The following is a 22,258-nucleotide window of genomic DNA, read 5'->3' on the forward strand; positions in this document are numbered from 1 at the left end:
ATGAAACAGAAATTTTGACCATGTTCAGCTGTATTCATTCCCAAGTATAATTTGTCTGACCCTTTTTATTTTGTAGTCAGTTTAATATTCCTTGGTACTCAGGAATAAACGAGGACATTGCTCCAAAGCCAATAAAAGCTGAATGCATCTCTTCCTTAGCCCATTTCAGTAATTTCGTTGTACAGTACATGCACATGTCCCTATTTGAACCAAAAAGAATTACTGCAAGACAGATGCATTTTTTATTCTGAATGTTTCCATGTTCAGACTGCCTCACAACATACAGGTATTTCGGTGGTATGCTACAGTTGTCATCCCCCCCTTTATCTACTGCTCTCTTCTCCCATCTCTCTGAAGTTCACTCTTGTAGTCATATCCTTGCAGTACTAATCTGTTCCTGAGGTGCTGATATGTACACAAGTGCTTACAAAAAGATAAGAAAAATGGAAAATATTTGCAAGTAAAGACATTGCCCACAGCATACAGAACATGCTCATGCTGCCATCAAAAACCATCTTAGTGCCTTAGTGCATATTTCAGTCAAAACACTCCCTATTTCATAGCTGAGTTAATGAGCCAGAGCTGAAGGATGTGCTGATACTGGTCCAGGGTTCTGCAGAGACATCATAACCAGTTTGCAAATAGACTCTAGACTTGATCATGTGTAATGTCCCACACAGGTAGAAAAGCATCAAACCACAACCCCAGTGGACCTTTATGCATTTCCATTTATTTAAAGACACTCTGTAACCTTGGATCTAATCTACCTGCTGTATGATCAGACATCATTCTTCTCAGTTATTCGGGATCAGTAGGCAAGATATTTCTGTACAGCTTATACCATTTCCAACAGCCTTTTGACTATCTTTTAACATTAATTCCTGAGGTATTTTCATTTTATCTGTTATCAAAACCAGATCTTTATTCCCTTGCTCAAAAATCAGAATTCTCTACATTTCTCTATAATTGACATTCACTACGTTTTCAGGTGTACTGAATAAAACTATTTTTTTCCTCCACCATTTTGCAAAAATGTTGCTCAGGCTATTATCTAAATAAGGCAAGTAGTATGGTGGTTGGAGAGGAGTGTGCATACCCATGAGTGTGATTTTTGTATGAACTATGAGTTGAAGGAGATTTGAGTCTCTCTGAATATGTGTATCCAAGGGCAGCTTTGGAGGTACCACTGTACACATTATCCACATGCTTGAACAAATTATTTCTGGTAGCAGAACAAAACTGATTCTGTGATGTCTCAGAGCTCCAATTTTTTAACAAGGCTTAATCCTCTTGCCTTAAATTATGGAATTTGTAGAGCTGGCAACCTTATCTAGCCCAACTTTCAATCAACCAACAATTAATTGATGCTCAACCCTTCATGTGTAAGGAAACTGGTTCTGCAGTTTTTGCTCTATGGTTTATCCTTGTCAGAGGAGACACAGGGTATTCATCTCCTCACCCTAAAAAGTAAATTTATTCAATATTCTTCGTTATCAACTGTAATAAGCAGCCTTGATCACAGCTTGAGAGCACAGTTCCTTGTTCTTGACAGCATTTTCTGTGAAAACAACTGTGGCACAAAACATTTTTAAATGAAAAGCTGAAAGAGTCCATTTGTAAAATGAAACCACTCTTGGAATACAATTAGGTTTAAAAACAAATCTTAGCAGAACAACTAGGAAAAATGGTTTAAAGATGAATGAATTTATATTCTAAAGATTTACTTCTCATTATATTCTACAGTACATAAAGTCCCCCCATTTGCAAGCTTCTGGCTTCACTAACACTAAATTTAAACAGATTTGAAGAATACAATAATCTGTTCTGAAAATAAAAGTGTCCATTTGAATGCAAATTGTTAAAAGTCAGAACTTCTGGCTTTCACATATTTATAAAAATAGAGCAGAGTCTCCTGAAAAAAGAGAATAGGAAAGAAAACCAAGCAATATCCACCCAGAATATGTTTGTGCTCCAACAGTCACTAATAAGTTTACTGAAAGAACATTTTAGAGACAACAAAAGCTAATCTGAATAATTTATCTATGGGTATTTTTTGTGTTCTGTCCCATTATGCAATATCCTGTGATTTGAAGTCACCTGCAAGGTGAAGACTATACCTTCTCTTTCCACGAATTTTCCAGGCTAGGAAAAAAAGACAGCCAAAAACCAAAAAAGAGAATGGGTGTTAGAGCACTAGGAATCCCTTCCTAAATGTCTGAAGTGTAACAGTGCAGATTAGTCAACTTCAAGGTAATTTATTAACATTAATTCATTTTAAGGCATTAATAGCACATGGATTTCTGTGCTCCCTGATTGAACACTGCTCTTGGCATTCTTCTCAGGTCTTAACAGAGCTTCTTTCAAATCTGAGATCATTCTTGACATGTTCAATATAAAATCTGCACTTTAAATTTTAAATGACAAGTACTATTGCAGCAAAGACCCAGCTTGGTTTGAGGCTTGTAAGAACTTTCTAGTTTTGCTTTGTTGCAAGAATAGGAAAACTCCCAGTCCCCAGGCTGCCCCAAACACCTGTAGAAAGCATTGCTCCATAAAAACAAGCATCGCTGGCTTAATCCTTAATTTCTATTGATAGTCAGACATGCAAAGGAAACGAAGGCATACATTTCACCCAAACACTACACACAAACCCAGCTTGTCCTGGATCCTGAGAATTACTCCTTAGGCACAACAAACCAAACCACTATAAAGTTGTGAGTACTCTTTGGCCAGCTCAGGAATCTTTTCCCAATGGCTTCTCCCAGATGTGACTCAATGCACGGATATTTTATCACTGCAAAATCCTAACTTCTAGCATTGGGGTGGCCATAAATGATTTTTACCACGTCATAAAGTCAGAAATCAGCCAGATGGCAATGACAGTCCTCTACTTACAGTACACTAGGGGCAGAGATACAGCTATTTGAAGAATAAACTGAAGCAGTACAAACCCTCTGTTTGAAAGACCTGGGATTAATTGAAAGTGTCCCTTTGTTCTCTTTTTCTCAGCCCCCTTTTTCCCTGTTTTTTTTTCTAGAACTGCTGTTCTGGACAAATCGTGACCCTTTGATTTCCTGGCTGGCAATTTAAACTTGGTTTATAGCATTCTTACTGGGATAGAGCAGTTTTATGGGCAAAGCACCTCACTTGCAGCCAGGAGACCTTGTTTCTAAAGTTGAATGGTCCACCTGTTTTGTATTTGCTCATCACTCCATCTCCCCAGATTTTTGTCCTGGTCCTTCTTATCTACTCCTAAGCAAGATTAGAATCATTCCAAAAAAGCAGAGATTCACACTTAATGTCTGTTGATGTGACTGAAACAACAGTGTCCTAATGCCATCTTTGAATGTATTGAGGTATGCAAAGAAAGAAAGAAAATCAGTGGATTTATGCCAAAGCATGAAGATCCCTGGAGCACTCCTGAAGATCAAGTCTGCTTCCACCTAGGACCTACTATTCATTATTAAATACTGATCTCATGAGGAGTGATACCTGGCCCTTTGATAGGCTCATCTTTTAACAAGGAAATATCAGAAACTCTGATGAGATCATGTGATTAGGAAAGCATTTTACTCATTCTTAAGAACTATTTTCCTGCATTTTAAAGGTGACTAACTGAGAATGTGAGATGATTTTGTAACTCACTGCATGACTTTGAGCAAATGAATAAAGGAACAAAATAAAAGTCTTGGTTCCCAGTTCTCCATTTTAACCTGTAGACAATACTCTCAGTCTTGAGACTGAGACATAAGCTGGTACATCTACATCTGCCTCTTGTGAACCATATCCAGAGGTTCTACCTAGGACTGCTTTTTCTTTTCTACTCTTCTCCTGTAAAGAAAGCATGGTCCTGTAGTAAGACAATAACTTGCTTCTATTGTCTCCTGACATAAAAGAAACAAGTCATTCATACATCCACGTACACATGTGTACCTCAGGGATGAAAAGCCAGCCATTTCACAGCTTCTGTAAGGGCATGATGAGACCGAGCCTTCTTTCTATTAGAGATCTAACTTTCAGGGGTCACAACAACAGGCAGGGCTGTCACCTTCCGTAATTTTCAGTTATAAATATTACTGTGACTCTACAATTACCCATCTTGACTAGCAAAAGCAACAGAAATTCAACATAAAGAGTAATTTAATCTCAACTAGATACTGCTAATATTTTTAAGACCATATGTTTTATTATTATCTGCTATTTGATTTTCAGTTTGAGGAAATGATAAAAACAAACATGGCCATTTTGTGTTATGGTTTATGTAGTGAGTACAATTAGAAGCACCCAGTTGCTGGTGTCTCTCTCAAAATACATCTCCACTTCTTGTGATAGCAAAAGAGTACTTCTCTTCCTCCTAAAATTCTCAAGTGAATCTGAACTAATGGCTGTGTAACTCCCAGATTTTTCCTTTATAGCATATGATGACTAAGTGAATAGAAATAACTCCTTTTCCAGAAGAATACATACATACTCCTGGGTCTGGCTTATACAACTGTTTAATATGAAGATGAACCTAGCAGTAAAAAAATAGACCAATGATTTCCAACTCTCATAATTTCTGTAAGCATTTGATTCAGAGACCAAATAAGTCTCATATGCCTAGTGATGTTATTGCCCTAATACTTTCAGGAAACTCCTTCCAATACAGGAAGCTAATTTTGGTTTAAATTGAGGACTGAAACTATGCATATTTCGTGATACTCATGTCTTGCTACCTCAACTCTTCATTTTTTCTGAAACAAATCTTGACTTATATTAACAGTGCACAGCTACTGGAATATAAATGTATTTGAAAACGCAATCAAGTGAAAGTAATTAAATTGAAAATATAAATGAAAAAAGCGAAAAACTACATGATCATAAGGTATCTCAAGAATTTCTCATCTGTACTACCTGAAACAAACACATTATTTAACTTCAAATGGATTCATCTTCCCAAACACTGAGATATAAGTTTCTTTGGTTTCTTTAAATTTGTTGTTGCCTGGCTGTTTTCTAAAGATTTAAAAATGGATTCCAAGTCAGGTATTTCCTTGTCCTGGGTTGCAGTGTATTCTATTACCATTTTCATGAGCTGTTGAAATCAGGTGGGGCAGTGTTTCCTTGCCTCCTCCCCCCAGACTCTCTTTCTGTTAATTGCCCATCATTGTCCTGCCGCCTGACTCAGAGATAACTCCCTCCAGACTATCTTCTGTTAATGAGCCTAATCAACACTTGGCCTCATGACTCATTACCCCATTGTGAGATGCTCCACCCAGAGGGAGGAACCAAGCATCCCATTGTGGATATAATCTGAGATGCTGAACAGCAGAGACAACCTTTCCACTGGATTTCTAGAGGACAGGAGCTACCTAGCCACCACTGGACCACCTAAGGAAGAGCAGACCCTTTTCTACAGGATCACCACTTCAGAGGACTGCAGCCACCATTCTACCAGACTGCTACAACAGGGAGTCAGGTTGTATCTTGACTCTGTCAGTTTGAACCAGTGTTCTCTTATTTTTTTTTCTTCCTTTTCTTTAATTTCCCCATTAAGTTGTTATTCTGACTTGGTGCCTCCCACTGGCTTGTTTTCAAACTAGTACATTCCTAAAGGAGGAAAGTGTGGATAGGGAGTTTTTTTCTGAACACTCCTGCAGAATTTACTAGGATAAATGCAAGATTCTAATTTTGATCTTTAAACACTGCTATAGTTCTTAGGTCAGGCAAAGCTGTCTGATGTAAAAGATCTCCTTAAGCCATTTGACAAATAAAGCACTGGCTGAGCTTTCAACTTTCTTGGTTTATGGACTGTAATCCCTCAAATCAAAGAACTCTTCACTACTAGCAGCAAAGGTGCTAGCTTTGACCTCACAGTTTCAGAGGCTATTTTTTTTTAAACATTATTAACACATATTCTCATATCCAAAACTTCACAAGTATAACTATCTTACATCCTACCCAAATCATACAATGAATAGATTTTAAAGACAGGAAATGATCATTGTGCTCTTCATGTATAACTCTATACTCAGATAACCTCATTCAGTGTTTTCTGCATCAGTGTCCTAAATTTTGCCTGAATATAAGATAGCTTAAAAACAATACTCAGTTTAATCTGAAGAGTTCAAGCAAAGAATTCCTCTCAACTCTACATTAAGCTACATCAATGGCTAATTACCTTCATAAGTACCCTATTTCTAATCCAATATGGAACACAGCAAAGTATGTATGAATTTCTCAGTCTAATAATCTTATTAGGGACCCACTTTTCCATGAGTAGGAGGTTATTCAGGAAAAAAGACAGAAGATCTCATTTTACAGATGGGTTTTGCTAGCTGTTGTCCAACTGTTTCTCTTTTGATTATCTTGACAATGGAGGCACTGGTTCTCAGATTAGTCAAATTCAGTGTAAGCTATAAATAGCCTATTGAAGCAGCCAAGGCACTACTAACCCTCACTAATTGCTAAAATGCACACACGAAACCATCAAAATACATAGACACTATGAGCTATCTTTCCACTTTTCATGCAAGCAAATACATGATGATGATGACTACTTTTCCTCATGGAAGGTACACCAGCTTGGTCTTCCTATTCAAAGGTTAAAATTTTGTTTAGCTTTCAAACTTTAATGCAAAATACGACCATGGAAAATGCATGCAGCTTGGAAGAAAAACACAGATGTTTGCAGTTGCAGAGCTACAATCTTGTTGGGATCACAGAAACATGACTGAGTGTTGCAATGAGGAGATGCAGGCTTTTTAGGAAGAACAGGATAGGAAGATGGGGGAAAGGAGTTGCCCTTTCTGTAAGAGAATAGATAGAGTGCACAGAGCTCTGCCTGGGGATAGAAGAAATTAGGCAAGCTAAAGCCCAAGTGGAATTGCATCCTGACAGGGATGTCAAAAATATAAGTTGATTGTAAAAAGACTTTTTTGAGGTCTGTATTTGAAATTTAGCAGCTGCATCAACTGTAAATGTCTATAAAATTTGTTCCTAAGTTTTAAAAACTCCTGTGGAGCTTCTTGAAGCTGTCTGCATTTATGCCCAGTTCAAAGAATTGTATAGTAGCAGCTGCATTTTCATGCATTACCTGACTTCACCTCAGGTATGTTTAATATGTAGAAAATGCTACCATTTTCCAGTTTTACTGCTACTCTTATATTTTATACAGTTCACAGGAAGAAACTGAAAGGGTAGTGAAAGTGATGTTCTCAGTGACTGTAGGCAAGCCAACTAGTGTCGCACAGTAAGTGTGAAATGCCAGCCAGAACTCCAGAAACACAGTATTTTTCATGATTGGTTTATCCTTCCTCTTGGAGAGCTCACTGCTCCCCTCTTTAACCTGATGCCCTTAAGACTGCAAAACCTGAGTACACAATGGATTTGATATCTCTCTGGAAAAAGCATCCAAGACGCAAGTACTAATGATTGGTTTTAAAGGTTCCAATGTGATGATAGTTCTCAGTGCATTTTCACCTTTGTATACTCCAAAGCCAGTGATACCCAGGTTAATCAATACCTTAAGATTTAATCAGAAAGTGTTGAGAAACAAGTTCTGTAGTGTGATACAGATAAGCAACAGTGTAATGCTGAAGTGGAAAGCAGTGCTTCATAATGACTCAAGAAAATTCAAAATTGGATAGGCAAGGCAGACAGAATGAGGCAGAGCAAAAAACCCATAAAGATCAGTAACTCGCCTTTAACTCTGATTAGCTGCAAATGTTTAGCAATCAAGAATGGTTTAGCAGTAATCCTTATTTCTAAGTGGGAACTGGTGTCACCAGTCTGTGGAAAATAACCTTTCTGGACTGTAGAGTCAGAGAGAGAAAAGCACCAGCATTCAGTCCTTTTTCACTCCAGTCTTTCCAACAGCTCCCAAGGATCAGCCTCTTTAAGGAAAAGTTATCCTGCCCTTTTGGTTACTCTTCTTAGCCCTCATGCTTTAGAAGGCAATTTGTTTTAACATACCATTGAAAAAATCCAGCATGATTTCTCCTTGTTAGCACTTACAAAAATGAAGGTTTTCTTGGATTGGTTTGTTTTTAAACAAAAATAATTGCAACCCAGACTTTTTGAGAAAATGGGAAAACCAACCAAACATCATAAAAATGACACCATGAATACAGAGGAAGACATATAACACCTTACATATATTAACCTCATGACACTATGTGTCATTGCTATGTCAGCCTGTGCAGTGCTATAGAGAGGACGGAGTGAACTTCCTTTGCTTGATGGGTCTAGCACAAAAGCAAGTCAAAATATCAGTGGAGAAAACAGGAAATAGATGGAGGCAGGGGGCTCTTGACTCACCCTTTGCTGCTTTTCAACCACCAGCACAGGCCAGCATCATGAAAAGCAAGTTAAAGAATTGTTCAGCGCTGAGGAAGAACATGGTAGCAGCAAAAGGAGGCTTAAGAGGGAATACCTTAATTAAACACCAGCATCCAAAGACATAACCAGCAGACAAGACTATGCATCATCCCTCTGCACCCCTCCTTGGATATTGACACAATCGAGTAACTCTACAGAGTGCCTGTACTCCAACACACACAGTATAGGAAACCAACAGGAGGAACTAGAGATCTGTGTATAGTCACACATCTAACTGCGATTGTGGAGATGTAGTGGGATAGCTCCCGTGACTGAAATGTTGTCATGAAGGGCTACACACTACTTAGGAGAGACAGACCAGGAAGGTGTGGTAGTGGAGCTGCCCTCTATGAGTGAGGCAACACTGGGAACGTATTAAGCTCTGTCTCGGTGAGGATTACTTCCTTACACAAGATGTGGAGGATCCCACAAGGAATGGTGTGCTGCTTGACCTTATACTAATAAACAGAGAAGGCCTTGTTGGAGATGTGAATGCTGGGCACAGCTTTGCCTGTAGTGACCATGAGACTGTGTAGCTCAGTGTGGGGAAGGAGGAAGCAGGGCAGTGAGTAAGACTGTAACTATGAACTTCAGAAGAGCTTTAGCCTCTTCAGGGATCTTCTTCAAAGAATCCTGTGGGAATGAGGCCTGCAGGAAATAGAGGTCCAAGAGAGTGGGTTGATATTCAAGGATCAATTCCTCCAGTCTCAAGAATGTTGCATCCCAGTGAGAAAGAAATCGGGCCAAGGGGAAAGAAGCTTGTGGATGAACAAGGAACTCCTGTCATTACTCGAGTGTAAGAAGGAAATAGAGACAAAATGGAATCAGTGTCAGGACACTTGGAATGAATACAGAGAGGTTGTCACAGTAAGTATAAATGAGATGAGGATGGTCAAGACCCATCTGGAATTAAAGTTGGCCAAGGCTGTCAATGACAATAAGAAGGGCTTCTTCAGCCCCCTATGGTCCCTTCCAACTTTACCCATTCTGTGGTTCTGTAATATGAACTTATCTCCAAAGAAAGACACCTGTACAACAGTCCCAGGCAGAAAGCTGTTCTTTTCCCAAAATATTATCCCTAATTCCCATTCTAAGGGATTCTTCACAAAATTTAGTGTCACTAAGACTCAAGCCCAAAATATCTGTCAAGTTCTTCATTTATATCTCTTGTGTATAATAATCTCTCTAAAATTGAAGGACTATAGTTTTTTAGGTTTTGATACAACACAATTAGATATCAGGGCTTTGCATAAAGTATAGTTTTAAAAGAAGGTTAAGAGAGCATTAAAATATTATCAATATGTCAGTAGAGTCTGAGCAGAGGGCTCTTTAATAACAATGGACGGGGAATTTAAAAAAAAAAAATACTTCAGAGAAGTAAATGGATATTCTTTCCAGAAGAATGATTTCTTTAAAGACAAAAATCCAAATTATGCACGTCTTCTTTTTTGTTTCAAAGGAACTACTTTGAAGGTAAAATATACCTACCCAAAGCAATTAAGATGAGAAGAAGAAAGATAGAAGAAAAGAATACTCCAAGGGCCAAGTATGTAAGACTGAAAGAACTATTAAGTCAAAGTATAATCATTCATTTTTCCCTGAATTATATTTATTTAATACAAGCATAAAGGTGTGCAGAACAGATGAATGGGTTAGCAGAGAAGGTAAAGCAAAAAATCTTAAATGTTGTTCTTTGGAGACCATCACCATTATCAAAGAAAACTGTTTGCTGCAAGTCAATCTTGAATTCAGACACCTGCTCAAGTTTTTCATGGCTCTGTGAGCAACTACTAGAAAAGGAGAAATAGAATGTTATAGAACATAGTCTACAACAGTAGTGCTTCCCAGACTCCAGTCTCGGTTTTAGCAGTTGAAGAACTTCAGATAAACTTCTCACAGGTGACAAACAAAGAAATTTTTAGTTTAGTTTTTACTTTTAGACTACACTTTTCCTCTCTAACTCTTGCCTTTAGTCTGAAGGAAAGGAGGAAACTGAGCTTCCTCATGTCTCCATCATACACCTCCCATGAGATGAAAAGCAAACTATGTGTCAGATTTTTCTGTATGACTAAAACTGTTCTTAAGCTTGTAAGTTCTACCAGATGCCTTTCTCATTACTTTGCTCCAAGAGTCAGTTTTATCACTTTGCTTTTATGAAACTACTTTTTTATGAAATCTTGCTCAAAACAACTGAAAATCCTAAAGACAAGTAAAAAGAATCCTCAGTAGGCTAAGTTTGTACAATGTTGCATGGTTCCACTACAAAAATAAGAAATCACTTGAATGAAGTATTTTGCATCACAACCCCAGCTCAACACTTCCGGGGCAGAAACCCGGGATGTTTTAAAATTTTAAATGCCATTACGGAAAACAAGAACATATTTTTTCAGTCATATTTCCTCACCTAGTGTACACATTTATAGATAGTCCCTGTGCTTGTCTTTGGTCATTTATAATGCCCTGATGCTAACTGAGAAATAATTCGAAAAGAAGACTTCCTATTTTATCACCCACCTCATTGCACTAAGTAAACAGATTTCCTCTAAGGCCTCACATGAAAAATGAAAAGGACATACTTTGTTTCAGCTCATGATGACAGGCATCAGATGTTCCTCTAGGCAACCCTTGCAAGGGGCACAGCAAATTTTTTCAGAGGCCTAACACTGATGGATGCACAAAATAAGACAGACTGAGAGCAGAGCTTTCAAGAGGAAAAAAGACCAGTGGGCTTCAGGGAAAATGGTATTTCAGGCTACTTGTGTTTTTAAAAATTTTAGCTGGGAATAAAAATTTAAGATAATGTGGAGAAAATATTATACTACCTGCCACAGTTCATTAAAGTACCATGCAGAGAGCAGGCAGCTACTTAAGTAACTGAACAGATCCCATTCCTCCACATTTTACTTTCATTGAGAAAAGATGACTTCAATGACTTCAAGTGTATTGCTCACATACCTTTCCTGGCTCCCTTCAGTGATGTGGTAGAGACGATTGGCACCTCCATCAGCACAAGCTCTCAGGGCAGCTACAAGTGGAGAAAGAGAACATCAGTGCATTTGTATTATAAACAAAAGCTCACAACCAGTTGACAGTGCTGCATAAACTTAATTGTTCATAGTGGCATAGGGAATAAGCTTGAGATCTTGTATGGCTTTTAGTTTCCTGTACTTGACTGCTTTCCCTGTTTCTCTAAATAGAAATCTGAACTGTTTTTATCAGACTAGTGCCAATCTTCATCTGACTGTGCCACTGTAGTTGCAAATAGCTTATTTCTATCCATCTGAACCTGCTGCCCAGCCAGCTTAAACTACAAGACAGGTAAATATTCAAAACCTGAAAGGACCCACCCTCCACCTATGGATGGATCCTCCACCTTGTCACAAGTGGGAACTTGCACTGTAAACACAACTGTTTCTCAGCCAGGCAGAAAGTTCCCTATGGTGGCTCTACAGCAACCAGCATAACAACTGGGAAAAAAAAAAATAACCAAGAGTTAATCATGACAATACCCTTTTCTCTTTTTTCCCCTCCTATGACACAAAAATGGTAACTTTATTACAGTTCCTGTATTGTTCCACAGACTGTTTGAATCTTCTGATATAAAGTAGGTGGGTCAGATCTTAGCTTTAAATCTTGGACTATCCTGGTATAAAACCACAATAATTTTCAGTGCTCCCAGATAACTTGGGGACCACAGAGGGCATGTGCCACTAATTCCAGTTGATTTAAACAAGCAGAGACATGCTGTTCTCTTGTGATCCCATTGTTTATATAGACTTAAGTCAGAGAAAAGAGACAAGTCTAACACTATTATTACAAAATCAAATATAAATTGGTATATTTTATTCATAAGCTTCCCTATTCATCATCATTTAACTAACACACAGCTCTTTCATGAGGGTGTTAAAACCTGATAAGCTATTAAAGACTGAAAATGACCATCTTGTCTTAGCAGTCTTTATCAGTTTTGCTCTGAGATGCACAAGTTAGATAACTATAGCACACAAGATAAAAGAAGCCATCGCTTCCACACTGGGGCAGAGTGTTCCTTCCAGGCAAAGAGAGACTGACTGGTAATCCTGAAAGGGCTGAAAGTCACAGGGCTGGGGGGGGAAAAAGAGGAGAGACAAGTTAAAAAAAGATACAATCAATCAGATCAGACACTTCTTGCTGCCGAGAATCCAATTTTCAGCTAAAGCTGCTTTCCTTTAGTGTTTATTTTTCAGTCAGAACCACCCCTCAGCAATTATACAAACCTGTATCTTTCCTTTTGGCGTACATTAGGTGGGCAATCTGCCTCTCCCCCTAGTTAGCCAGCCTATACAAATAGGGACAACAGAGTTCACCTCTATAACTTCTCTTGTCTTTAAGTCATTCTTTCTTATGTGGGTGCTGAACTCCCACCACAGGCAGTGTTTGTAAATGAATATCTACTGTGCAGTACGCATGACCTTGGCTGAGGCTTTTTTGGGGGGAAAAAATAAAAAAGAAGGAAGCAGGACAACACAAAAGCTACCAGTTCATCACAGGTAGCTTTGGGTATGTCAGCTTTTTTTCCTTTAGGCTGAAGCCATGAGCAGAGCAGAGAACCAGCACTGTACTCCTCTGTACTGCTTCTAGCACAGCTTCTGCTCCTGCCCTCTGCAGTACCTACTATGGCAAGCACTACTGCCCTCAGCCTTCTTGTACAGACCGTGCTCTTCTCTGTCTCCTTATACCACTTCACCCACTCCTTACAGCCTCCACCTGAACCCATACTAACAAGCCAAGGTCAAGCAGACTTGATCCTGACAAATCTTATTAGGTGAAGTAATTTCTAGATTATTCTAGAAGCTTGCCAGCCACTTACCATGGTGATTCACTGTTTCAGGCAAGTGCCTCATCCAGTCTGATGAATACAACATCACAAGACAAGAACACCACTTCTTGCCTGCTGTGTTTGACTGGAAGATTTTAACTTCTCCTTTCACTTGAGGTTACAGCTGAAAATGGATTGATATACTTCCTTTCACCTGGGCATATTTGCTAACTTGTCTCAGGGAGTTCAGCTCACACAGAACATAGTAATGGCCCATTGCAAGAAGAGTGTGTAATACCTGTCCTAAGTCAGCTATCCTGTCCACTGGCTTATTTAGCAGATAGAAGGCATCTAAGTAAGGCCTAGGACCTAAGGTACATAACCTGCCTAAAGGATGCTTCCCAGGCATTCCCAGACAGTCATAGTGTTTTCCTTCTGAAAACAGTGAGTTTTCCATCTATTCTTCCACATTTGAAAAAAACAGGTACTTTATAACTTCTGGGGAAAAAAAAAAGAAAAGAGAATGGGATGAGATACATGCAAAGAGATTAAAGTCTATTATCGGTCTCAATTACTTTAACACAGCCAGAGCCTTAACTATTGTAAATTCTCTCAATGGACTTACCACAAGTGAAGCCTGGCCCAAGATCTCTTCATCTGATCTGATTAAAACAACATGACCAAAAAACCAAAATCAAACTAAGCATTACAAAACAAATCAGCCTTCAATCAGTCTGGTATATGTAAAAGTACTGAGACTCTCCCAAAGACAGGAAGGTGCCTAAGTAACAGATCTATGACACTTGGATGTTTTTCACACAGATATGGGGCTACTATTTGTTGCCTTATATAACTGCAATTTAAAGGTGTCCCCCACATATTTATTCTTATTTATAAGAAAAAAACCCAACCAAACTTCTGTAGCATTGTAAAGTTATTTAGAGAAACAATTTATGAGGTACTGATCCTTTATCAGCAAGTTAATAACTTACAATGAAATCAAACAAAGCCCCAGCTGCATTAAGGAACTAGCACATAATTAACAGATTGGCTGGAAGCCAGTAAATCATAATATTTCTACAGCTATGAACTAAGTTTTGCTTGATAAAAAGTAATGATATATGTTAGCTGGAAGAATACGTATCATTATTATCTGGAAGTGTTTAAGGAGATAGTCAGCAATTCTAAGCTTACAGTTTGGATGGAAAATTCTCTATGAAAAATAACAGGAACTGATTTTATACAGTGCCTTTTATATTAGAAACAAAATCGCTTTACAAACAACTATTTGGCCAAGGTGCACCCTGGCAACTGTGTCGGTAAATCTAGCAGTCTCTAGGCACTTCGCAACAGCTCACACAAAACCTCATTAATTAATTCAGCAGAAATTGAAAGACCTGAACAGGATTTGGGCTTTGTTTTGCTTGGCTTGGCATCCTGAAAACAGAAACACCTTCTTCTGAGAAATTTTCAACTTAAACAGATGGAAAAAAAAAAAATTAAAAGGTGGAAAGTGACACAGAGGGATGAAGTGCTAAGGGTCACAAATGGGTTGAAGGCAAGTTATCTTCCAGGGTGACCAAAGTGGATGGTGGGGCTTATACAGTGAAGAATAACTTAAGTGTCCAGTCAGAACACCAAAAGCCTTGCTCTTACCATCTCTTCTGGCCCAGAGGGTACCATCACATTATTGGAGACCCCTCAGATTTGCCAGGTGGGCCGCACATGGAAGTACTCTCTAACTTATCTACATCAGAAATAACTAAGTAACCAAAGACATTATCTGAGGGCGAGAGGCAATTAACCTTCCTCTGTGAATTGAGACATACTAAGGAATGGTTGCCCATGTAGCTCACTGAGCTCTGGTGGATCAGGAGGACCAACACCTCCAGAAAAAACGTTGTGACATGCAATTGGGAGCTGCAGCTTTTTCAACCAGCACAACTGGAAGCAGAGGAGGTCTGTGCTTTTGGCCACCCAGCTCAGCTGGAGAGCCCGTTTCATGCTTCTGTGATTAGAAGAGATGATGCTAAGAGGATAAGGACACAAGTGTGCTGCAGCCCCAGCTCAGCATGTGAATCTGCACTCCTTGGCATTACCACAAATTACCACCTTTCCTATCTGAATATTCTGTGTTAAGCTCCACTCTTCAGAAACAGCTCCATCTGCCGAATTACCGCCTTTCCTATCTGCTAGATTCCTTTTTCATATAATTCCAGTGTCATTCAGTGAACTAGCCAGGGAGACATAATCAAAAAATCAACTGTTTTATTGTGCAGAAGAGGAAACTCAATGCCACTGTCAATAACTGCTTCCCAAGTTATTGGGAGCAGCATGTGTTCAGTCCAGCAGTGTCTGAAATTATGGCAAGAGTTAATACCCCTCAGCTCTACCTATGCCAAGGGAGAATTACCTAAAGAGCATGTTACCAAGCCATCACATCTAAGAGTTTCTCACAGGTAACATGAACGAAGAAACAAAAGCCTTTCTGAACAATGCCCTTCCTTTTAAATGGTGCATCTTCTGCAAGTAACCAGTGAAGTATTCCCCTTTAGTGACTGAATTTGAGGCACCAATTTTAGGGCTAATTATTAGTTTTTACAAAAATTATTCTAACACAACAAAAATATTGGGAACGATTTACTTTACATTTACATTTGCCCCTATGGCAAATATAAAAAACTTACTGTGAGACAGGATATGAGCAGCATACCAAACACAAAAAGGAAGGTCTTGGCTGTGAGCTAACTAGTTCTGGTGCTTTTTGCAGAAAAGAAGCAAGTATATTATCATATTCAATAGCCCTGCAAATTCAGGTGGGGCAAAAGACTCCACAGAACAGATGTAACTCTTGCAGACTAAGATGAGTGTGTAAAAAGGGAATACATTTATAAACAGTACCAATAGCTGGGAAAGAAAAGCCTAACCTCATAATTCCTATTCTATTATTCCTTGCAATTAGCGTTTAAAATATAATCTTCTCCAAACAGATCTTGAAATAAATCAGTGTTTTTTGCCTAAATTCAAATTTGTGACAGCTGTCCTTAAACTGCCTTAGTATAGCCCCTCTGTTCCTTTTCTAATTTTACACAACTTCTTCTAGGTATGCAATCTGTTTCCCTCATTCATTTATTGATTCAGTAGCCTGGTAACCATAATTAACCTGCCAGCAAAATCTATGCATAAGAGAACTCTGCTTAATTAATGACTTGGAGCGCTGGTAGTAATACATATGTGAAATAAATGGTAGATACGCAGAGAATTGCTTGGTTGGCTTGATACATAGGGCCAACACATTTTTGTCCCAGTATTACTAAAAAATAGCAGTTACCAACAACAAAATACATAATCTGTATTTATGTGCTGTCTCATTTTCTCCTCTGTCCTGCAGAAACTGCAAAAATAAATTTAACAAACCCATGGCTTTGTACAGCTGCAGATTGCTAGCAAGGGGATCTAATCGCATCTCAAAATATTCCCTCCCACCCATGTGTTTCCACCTGTGTTATCAGAACTGTTTGCAACTGCTATTCCGTATCAATTACAGGGCACTGCAGACATCCCTTTTCTGTCAGCTGCAGCTCTGTTTAGCAAATCACCTACCAGTCCATAATAGTTTTCTGCTTTGTGGTTGGACACTGGTCTTGCTATGAGGCTTTTTAACTATTTAAAATAGGTCCATCCTTATGTTGCAAATGAGTGGTTTTTCTGCTTAAAGAAATACCATCAAAGACATTGTTGAAAGCAGGGTTTAATATGAATTTGTGAAAATACAACTTTATATAGTTTGATGACAAGGTTCACTCTACTACTTACTACGAAGATGAAAGCATACAAAGGAAGATCAAATTAGAAGCAATTTGAAATGATTTACAAGGAAGCTGGGAATGCTACAGGGGGTAAGGGTGAAAAGGATATGGATGCAAAGATAAGGGTGCAAAAGGGCTTAGCAGCACTCAGTCATTGAGTAATTAATATTTACATAGCAATTTGATAGGGTTCCCTACTATTATAACAATGATTAACTATAGATTTGAGATGGTAACATTCATACTATAATCAATTCGTATGCACACAGATAAAATGATGTGTACACCCCTTTGTATTTGTGCAAAGGTACCTATCATAAATTCCCCTTGAGTTCAGAGGAATGCTCACACCAAATCCCTTTGTGCACCTCGTGAGGTGTGGAGATGGGGTGGGGTGGGGGTATTAGCACAGGCCTCATTGTTAGCGACAGATCTTTGAGTATCGCAGACTTGAGGGCTTGTAAGCTCTGAGGTGTCGCACTCAGAGGGCTGCTATTCTAAAATTGTCTGTGTATCCAAGAAAGATCCCCCAGCTACAAATGTCTCACACCTAGACCATGACTTCTAAACTATCCATATCAAAGAACATAGGTACCCAGAAGCCCTGAGGCAATTGGATCACCAACACTGGAGCTGGCAGCCTGCTCCCATATGGACAGACTATGGATCTCAGATGTGTAACGACTGTGCTTCTGGTAAGGTAATTACATGTTTCCTATAAAGCTGCTGTGCTTCTTTAATCACTCTGCTTTGAGCTGTAAATGTCATAGAGATCTCAGCCAAGCAGAGGCAGGATTCACTAAGACAAGGAAGACAAGGAAGAAACCAACGTGAGAATGAATGAGGAACACTATTCTTTTTCAGTGCATTGATTCAATATTGACCTAAAGCCACTTCTCTCTAAAAAGTTCACACAGAAAAAAAAAAAAAAAAACAGAGAAAATGAAACCATTTTTTCCCCAAACAAAAACCACCACTGAATTTTAGCCAAAAATGTTACAGTCACCAGAACAAAATCTTACTTTAAAAGAAAATTCTAGGAAAACTTATATCTTAAAGCTCAATTTGGGAAAAAAAAAGAAAAAAAGGAACAGATAACTCTTTAACAAATAAATTCCTAAGTACCAAAACCCACAAATTCAAGCAAAAAACCTTGAGTACCAGTAAACATAGTAGCAGTAATATGCTGTCAGAGACAGAGGTAGGGGAGCAACTGCAATTTCACTAAAAGTGAGTTTCTGGACTGTCTTCAGGAGCACTTCCATGCAGAGTTCATTACAATGATTCATATTCAAGGCTGCTGGGTTTGGAGCAATCTCTTGTCAGGAGTCAGATTTAATATTCCTACAAGCCTCACTTAGGATATGATTTTGTCTTCTCTTTTCTGTCATTCTCCTATTCTGTCAAACCCAAGAGCTCTGGTACTTGCTGTGCTGCCTTACACCCATCGCTGTAATAGGCTCCACAAGCAAAGCATCCCTGTGCTGTGTCACAGGGAAAACCAGAGAGAGCTCAAACATAAAACAAAGTACTTGATGCCATCATTTCCATTAAAATCTAAGTGACCTTTTCAGGACAAGGTCATGTGGCTTGATGCCACTGGGGGAAGAATCAGGAAGAAGTTTATTCTTTTTATTTTCTTGGGACTTTTTGCTCTCTGTTTGAAAAATGACAGCTAAAGCAATAATATAACATTTAATCAGCTTTTCTTTTTGCCCTGAGCACACATCTATTATTACTAGGTAACAGTAAAAAACACTGATTAGGGCACAGACCAAAAAAAGGAAAAATGCACTGAAGTGCATATTATTAATCCTGACTTTTTTTCCTGATAAACTACTTGTTTTGAGTGTATTTAAAGAATAATTTGTCAAATCTAAGATCCTCACAAATCAAACGAGCTGCTGAAACAAAAGCAGGAAGTCCTACCTGGGCCTTAAATCTGTATTTGCCAGAGTGAGAAGGAAAACAAGCTCTCTACAGCCATATATCTGCATCTTATTGAAGTCTGGTCTGATACCAGGAATTCCCCAGAGATGCACAAGCCCTTCCTGTAATGCCACACATTGGCAGGCATTGGGTTGGATCCTGGTTTGCAGACCTTGCCTCTGTTGCCCCTCGTTGCTGATGAAGGATCCACGGAGTCTCAAATATCAAACCCCTACAGACACAATGCTGCTGATCCTTCACAATACATCCCATCAGGTAGCCTTTCAAACAACTCCTGCTTTCATTGCTTTGCAAGTACGATGCACCTCACCAACAAAACTTTACTATAACCTGTCTACCGGGGCCCTATACCTACAAACACCAACATTGAAATATAATCGAAAGTGAAATAACTGCAGGAGTGTGCAGCTAGCTTTTTCTGCATCCATTACCTGGTTATCAAGTGAAATGGAGAGGCTTCAACATTAATTTTATTTCTGAAGTTTTAAAATCATATTGTTTAATAATTTGGTGTAACCTCCATTGACTTCAAGCTTTGAATGCAACTTTTTATTTCTTCATTTCCTATTTTCAGTTGCTGCAGCATTGGTTTCTGACAGAAGGAAAAGGAACAGCTACAAACATGATTGAATACCCTAACTGCCTGCAATTTTTAATTGCTGGTCAGTGTTGTTATCAGACAAACTTTAGTAACAAGCTGACTCTACTCCTGTATGGAAAAAAACCTGACTAAAAAAATATAATCACCTTTATTAGCATTATAAGTCTACATTTGCACAAAGGATCAGACTGGAAAGAGGGAAAAAAAAAAAAAAAAGAAGCTTGTTTTTTTTTTGATCTGGCCTTGCATCAGCAGTAACAGACTTCATGAAATCATTGCTCCCTACCCCAGAATGAGAAGGATGTGGGGCAGGCAGGGAAGCAATATTTGGAAAAGGGTGGTCAGCTGTGCTAAAACAGCAAAGAAGAAGAAATAGTTTCTGGCTGCTGCTGGCAACCAGCAACTCTGTGTTCCTCATCACAGCCAGATCAGTGCTGCTGTCTCTTCTGCTTCCACTCAACAAAATGCATCTATAATTCAAGCCAACCTGAAAGTGTAAAGCAATGAGCATGGTAAGTTCATGTTCATGTCTATGATTAAATATTTTCAGCTAATGCATTTAGATTTCAAATTTTGTTTGTCTAAATTGGATTTGCAGTAGCCAGCAACTCATAAAAAAATTAATCACACGCTTATTTAAATTGCACAAAATATATTAATTCTCATGCTACTAAAACACACATCTTTTTTTACGAGCCCAGAACAGATTTCCACACAACCATTTATATCATTCTAACAAAAACTTTTGTGTGCTAAGGAAACTTCAGAGCTCATAAAAGTCAGAAACTCCAATTTTGTTAAAAGACAACTGGACTATTATAACACATAAATTTCTGAGTGAATCAAGCATGTTTTGATACCTACTTGAAAACTTATTTAAAATAGTCAAGAGAATGATCTTGGTCTAAATGTTGTTTGGAAATAAGTATCTAAAAGAGGGACAAACAAGAAATCAGAGAAGGAGATATTAGGATGGTAAATACGTTTTCCTAATGCAAGTGGAACTGATCTTTATCATTTATTTTCTAATGCCTTGATAATATAACCTATGTTCATGCTACATACTCTTGTGTATTGATAATTTCCTCTACTTTTAACAGATAACTGTTCAATACCTTCAAGCAAACAATTGTAACAGTAAACTATTAAAAACACCATCTAGAGAAATGGTCAAAGCCTCCCACCCTCCCCTAAATGTTATTATTTAACTTATGACAGTTTCACTCTTGTTTCTGACTGACCCCCACATCTATTCTGTTGTCTTAAGTCTCAGATTTGGGCACTGGTAAGGTGCAGTGGAAGTTTTTTTGAAGAAACTGGAAATGTAAAATTACAAGAAGACTTATCTTACCTACTTTATTTCATATTTGGGATATCTACAAGTACATATGCACTGGCATTTGCATGAATCTAAACCAGAGTGGTTTCATGGAAGCAGTGGATTTGCATTGCTATTACTCTAGTAGTGGCAGTTTAATAGAGTTTCAAGGATGAAAATGAATATGCATACTACAATGAAATGCTCCTCTTAGGAAAAGAAGGGTTTTAGCTATCTCCGTCAAGACTAATCTTGATCTCCAAAATCTTCCCACATAAACTAAATCAAAAACTGAAATAATATTCTTCTTAGGCACTTCCTTTTAGCTAAGTTTTCCAACAGTCAAGAAAAAAGGTCAGCTAGTATTAGCTAGTATCCTGATATAAAACATCACATCAATGGTATAGTTTTCTCAAACACATTTCTTTCATTATTCATATTTAATAAAATAGTAGAAAAACCCAAAGAATGCACAAAATATGATATTTTCATTCTTAAAATAATATAGAAGGTGTGAATTAGCATTTTCAAAAGAAATAATCAGCACCAACAATATTTTTTTGGAAGTTTTTAGCTATCTTGATGAAATTATATGTTAAATCATCACAACACACAAAGAAAGATCATTTGGACAGTCAGAATCAGCTTCAAACCAGACTAAAAGTGAGAAGTGAGCCTGGCATTTCTGAGTGCTAAATGGGATTTCACATCTGAATTCTCTTACATAACACGAATGCAAAACCAATGCTATTGTACTTGAAAAAAAAAAAATCAACATCTATGTGGAAATTCTGGTGATGAATGAAGATGGCATAGCAGTAATGTCCCAGCTCATAAAAGTGATGAAGAAACAAGAGCATTCCTTTCAAAACCTCTCTTCATTAAGGTTATAAAAGAACTTTAACATGAAATTTCCAAGTAAAAATATTTGTAGGAGGCAATCTAGAGTTTACTGTACGAAACCAAGTGTATATTCTCAAGGGGAATAAACTTCTGTGTGACAACGCTCCTCATAGCAAGGCTGCAAACAGGTAATTAATTTATAGATCTTTGCATTAAGTAGAGACAGCTCTTGTCCTCTACCTCTGGAACAGCCCAATGGCAGTTCCCTAAGGCTTCAAAAAGGGCGAAAGGCCTAGAGTGAACAGAAAAATAGAGGCTCAGTGGGGACTTTGGCCCCCAAATTTGGGACTGTTCAGTGTTCTAAACTATTCAAAACCTGGTTTTAGTAGCAGATTTGTCCATGTCTAGTTTCCAGTTACAAAGATAACCAGTAAATGGCACATGACTTTTATCAAAATGCTACAGTTACTGATCCAGGCCTTCAATTTCAATGTGTTACGAAGATAAATAGGCCTGAAAGTGAAAAATGAAAGAACTTTTCCCTCTCAGTTTTGTCAGTATTTTTCCTTTTGAAGAAGAGA

At 38.2% G+C, this 22,258-nt stretch overlaps 1 protein-coding gene across 3 annotated transcripts in view; it reads right to left on the reverse strand.

The window, feature by feature from the left end:
- TPK1 (thiamin pyrophosphokinase 1) overlaps positions 1-22,258 on the reverse strand; it is a 309,265-nt gene that overhangs the window by 183,524 nt on the left and 103,483 nt on the right. For all 3 annotated transcript variants that reach the window (XM_042043467.1, XM_042043466.1, XM_042043465.1), the window contains one exon: positions 11,314-11,383. In XM_042043467.1, coding sequence (XP_041899401.1) covers positions 11,314-11,383 — 70 coding nt within the window. The remainder of the gene's footprint in view (positions 1-11,313; positions 11,384-22,258) is intronic.

Source organism: Corvus kubaryi, unplaced genomic scaffold, assembly GCF_017639235.1.
Source record: "Corvus kubaryi isolate FWS band 111438036 unplaced genomic scaffold, C.kubaryi_AGA036_p1.0 37398, whole genome shotgun sequence".
Classification (NCBI taxonomy): Eukaryota; Metazoa; Chordata; class Aves; order Passeriformes; family Corvidae; genus Corvus; species Corvus kubaryi.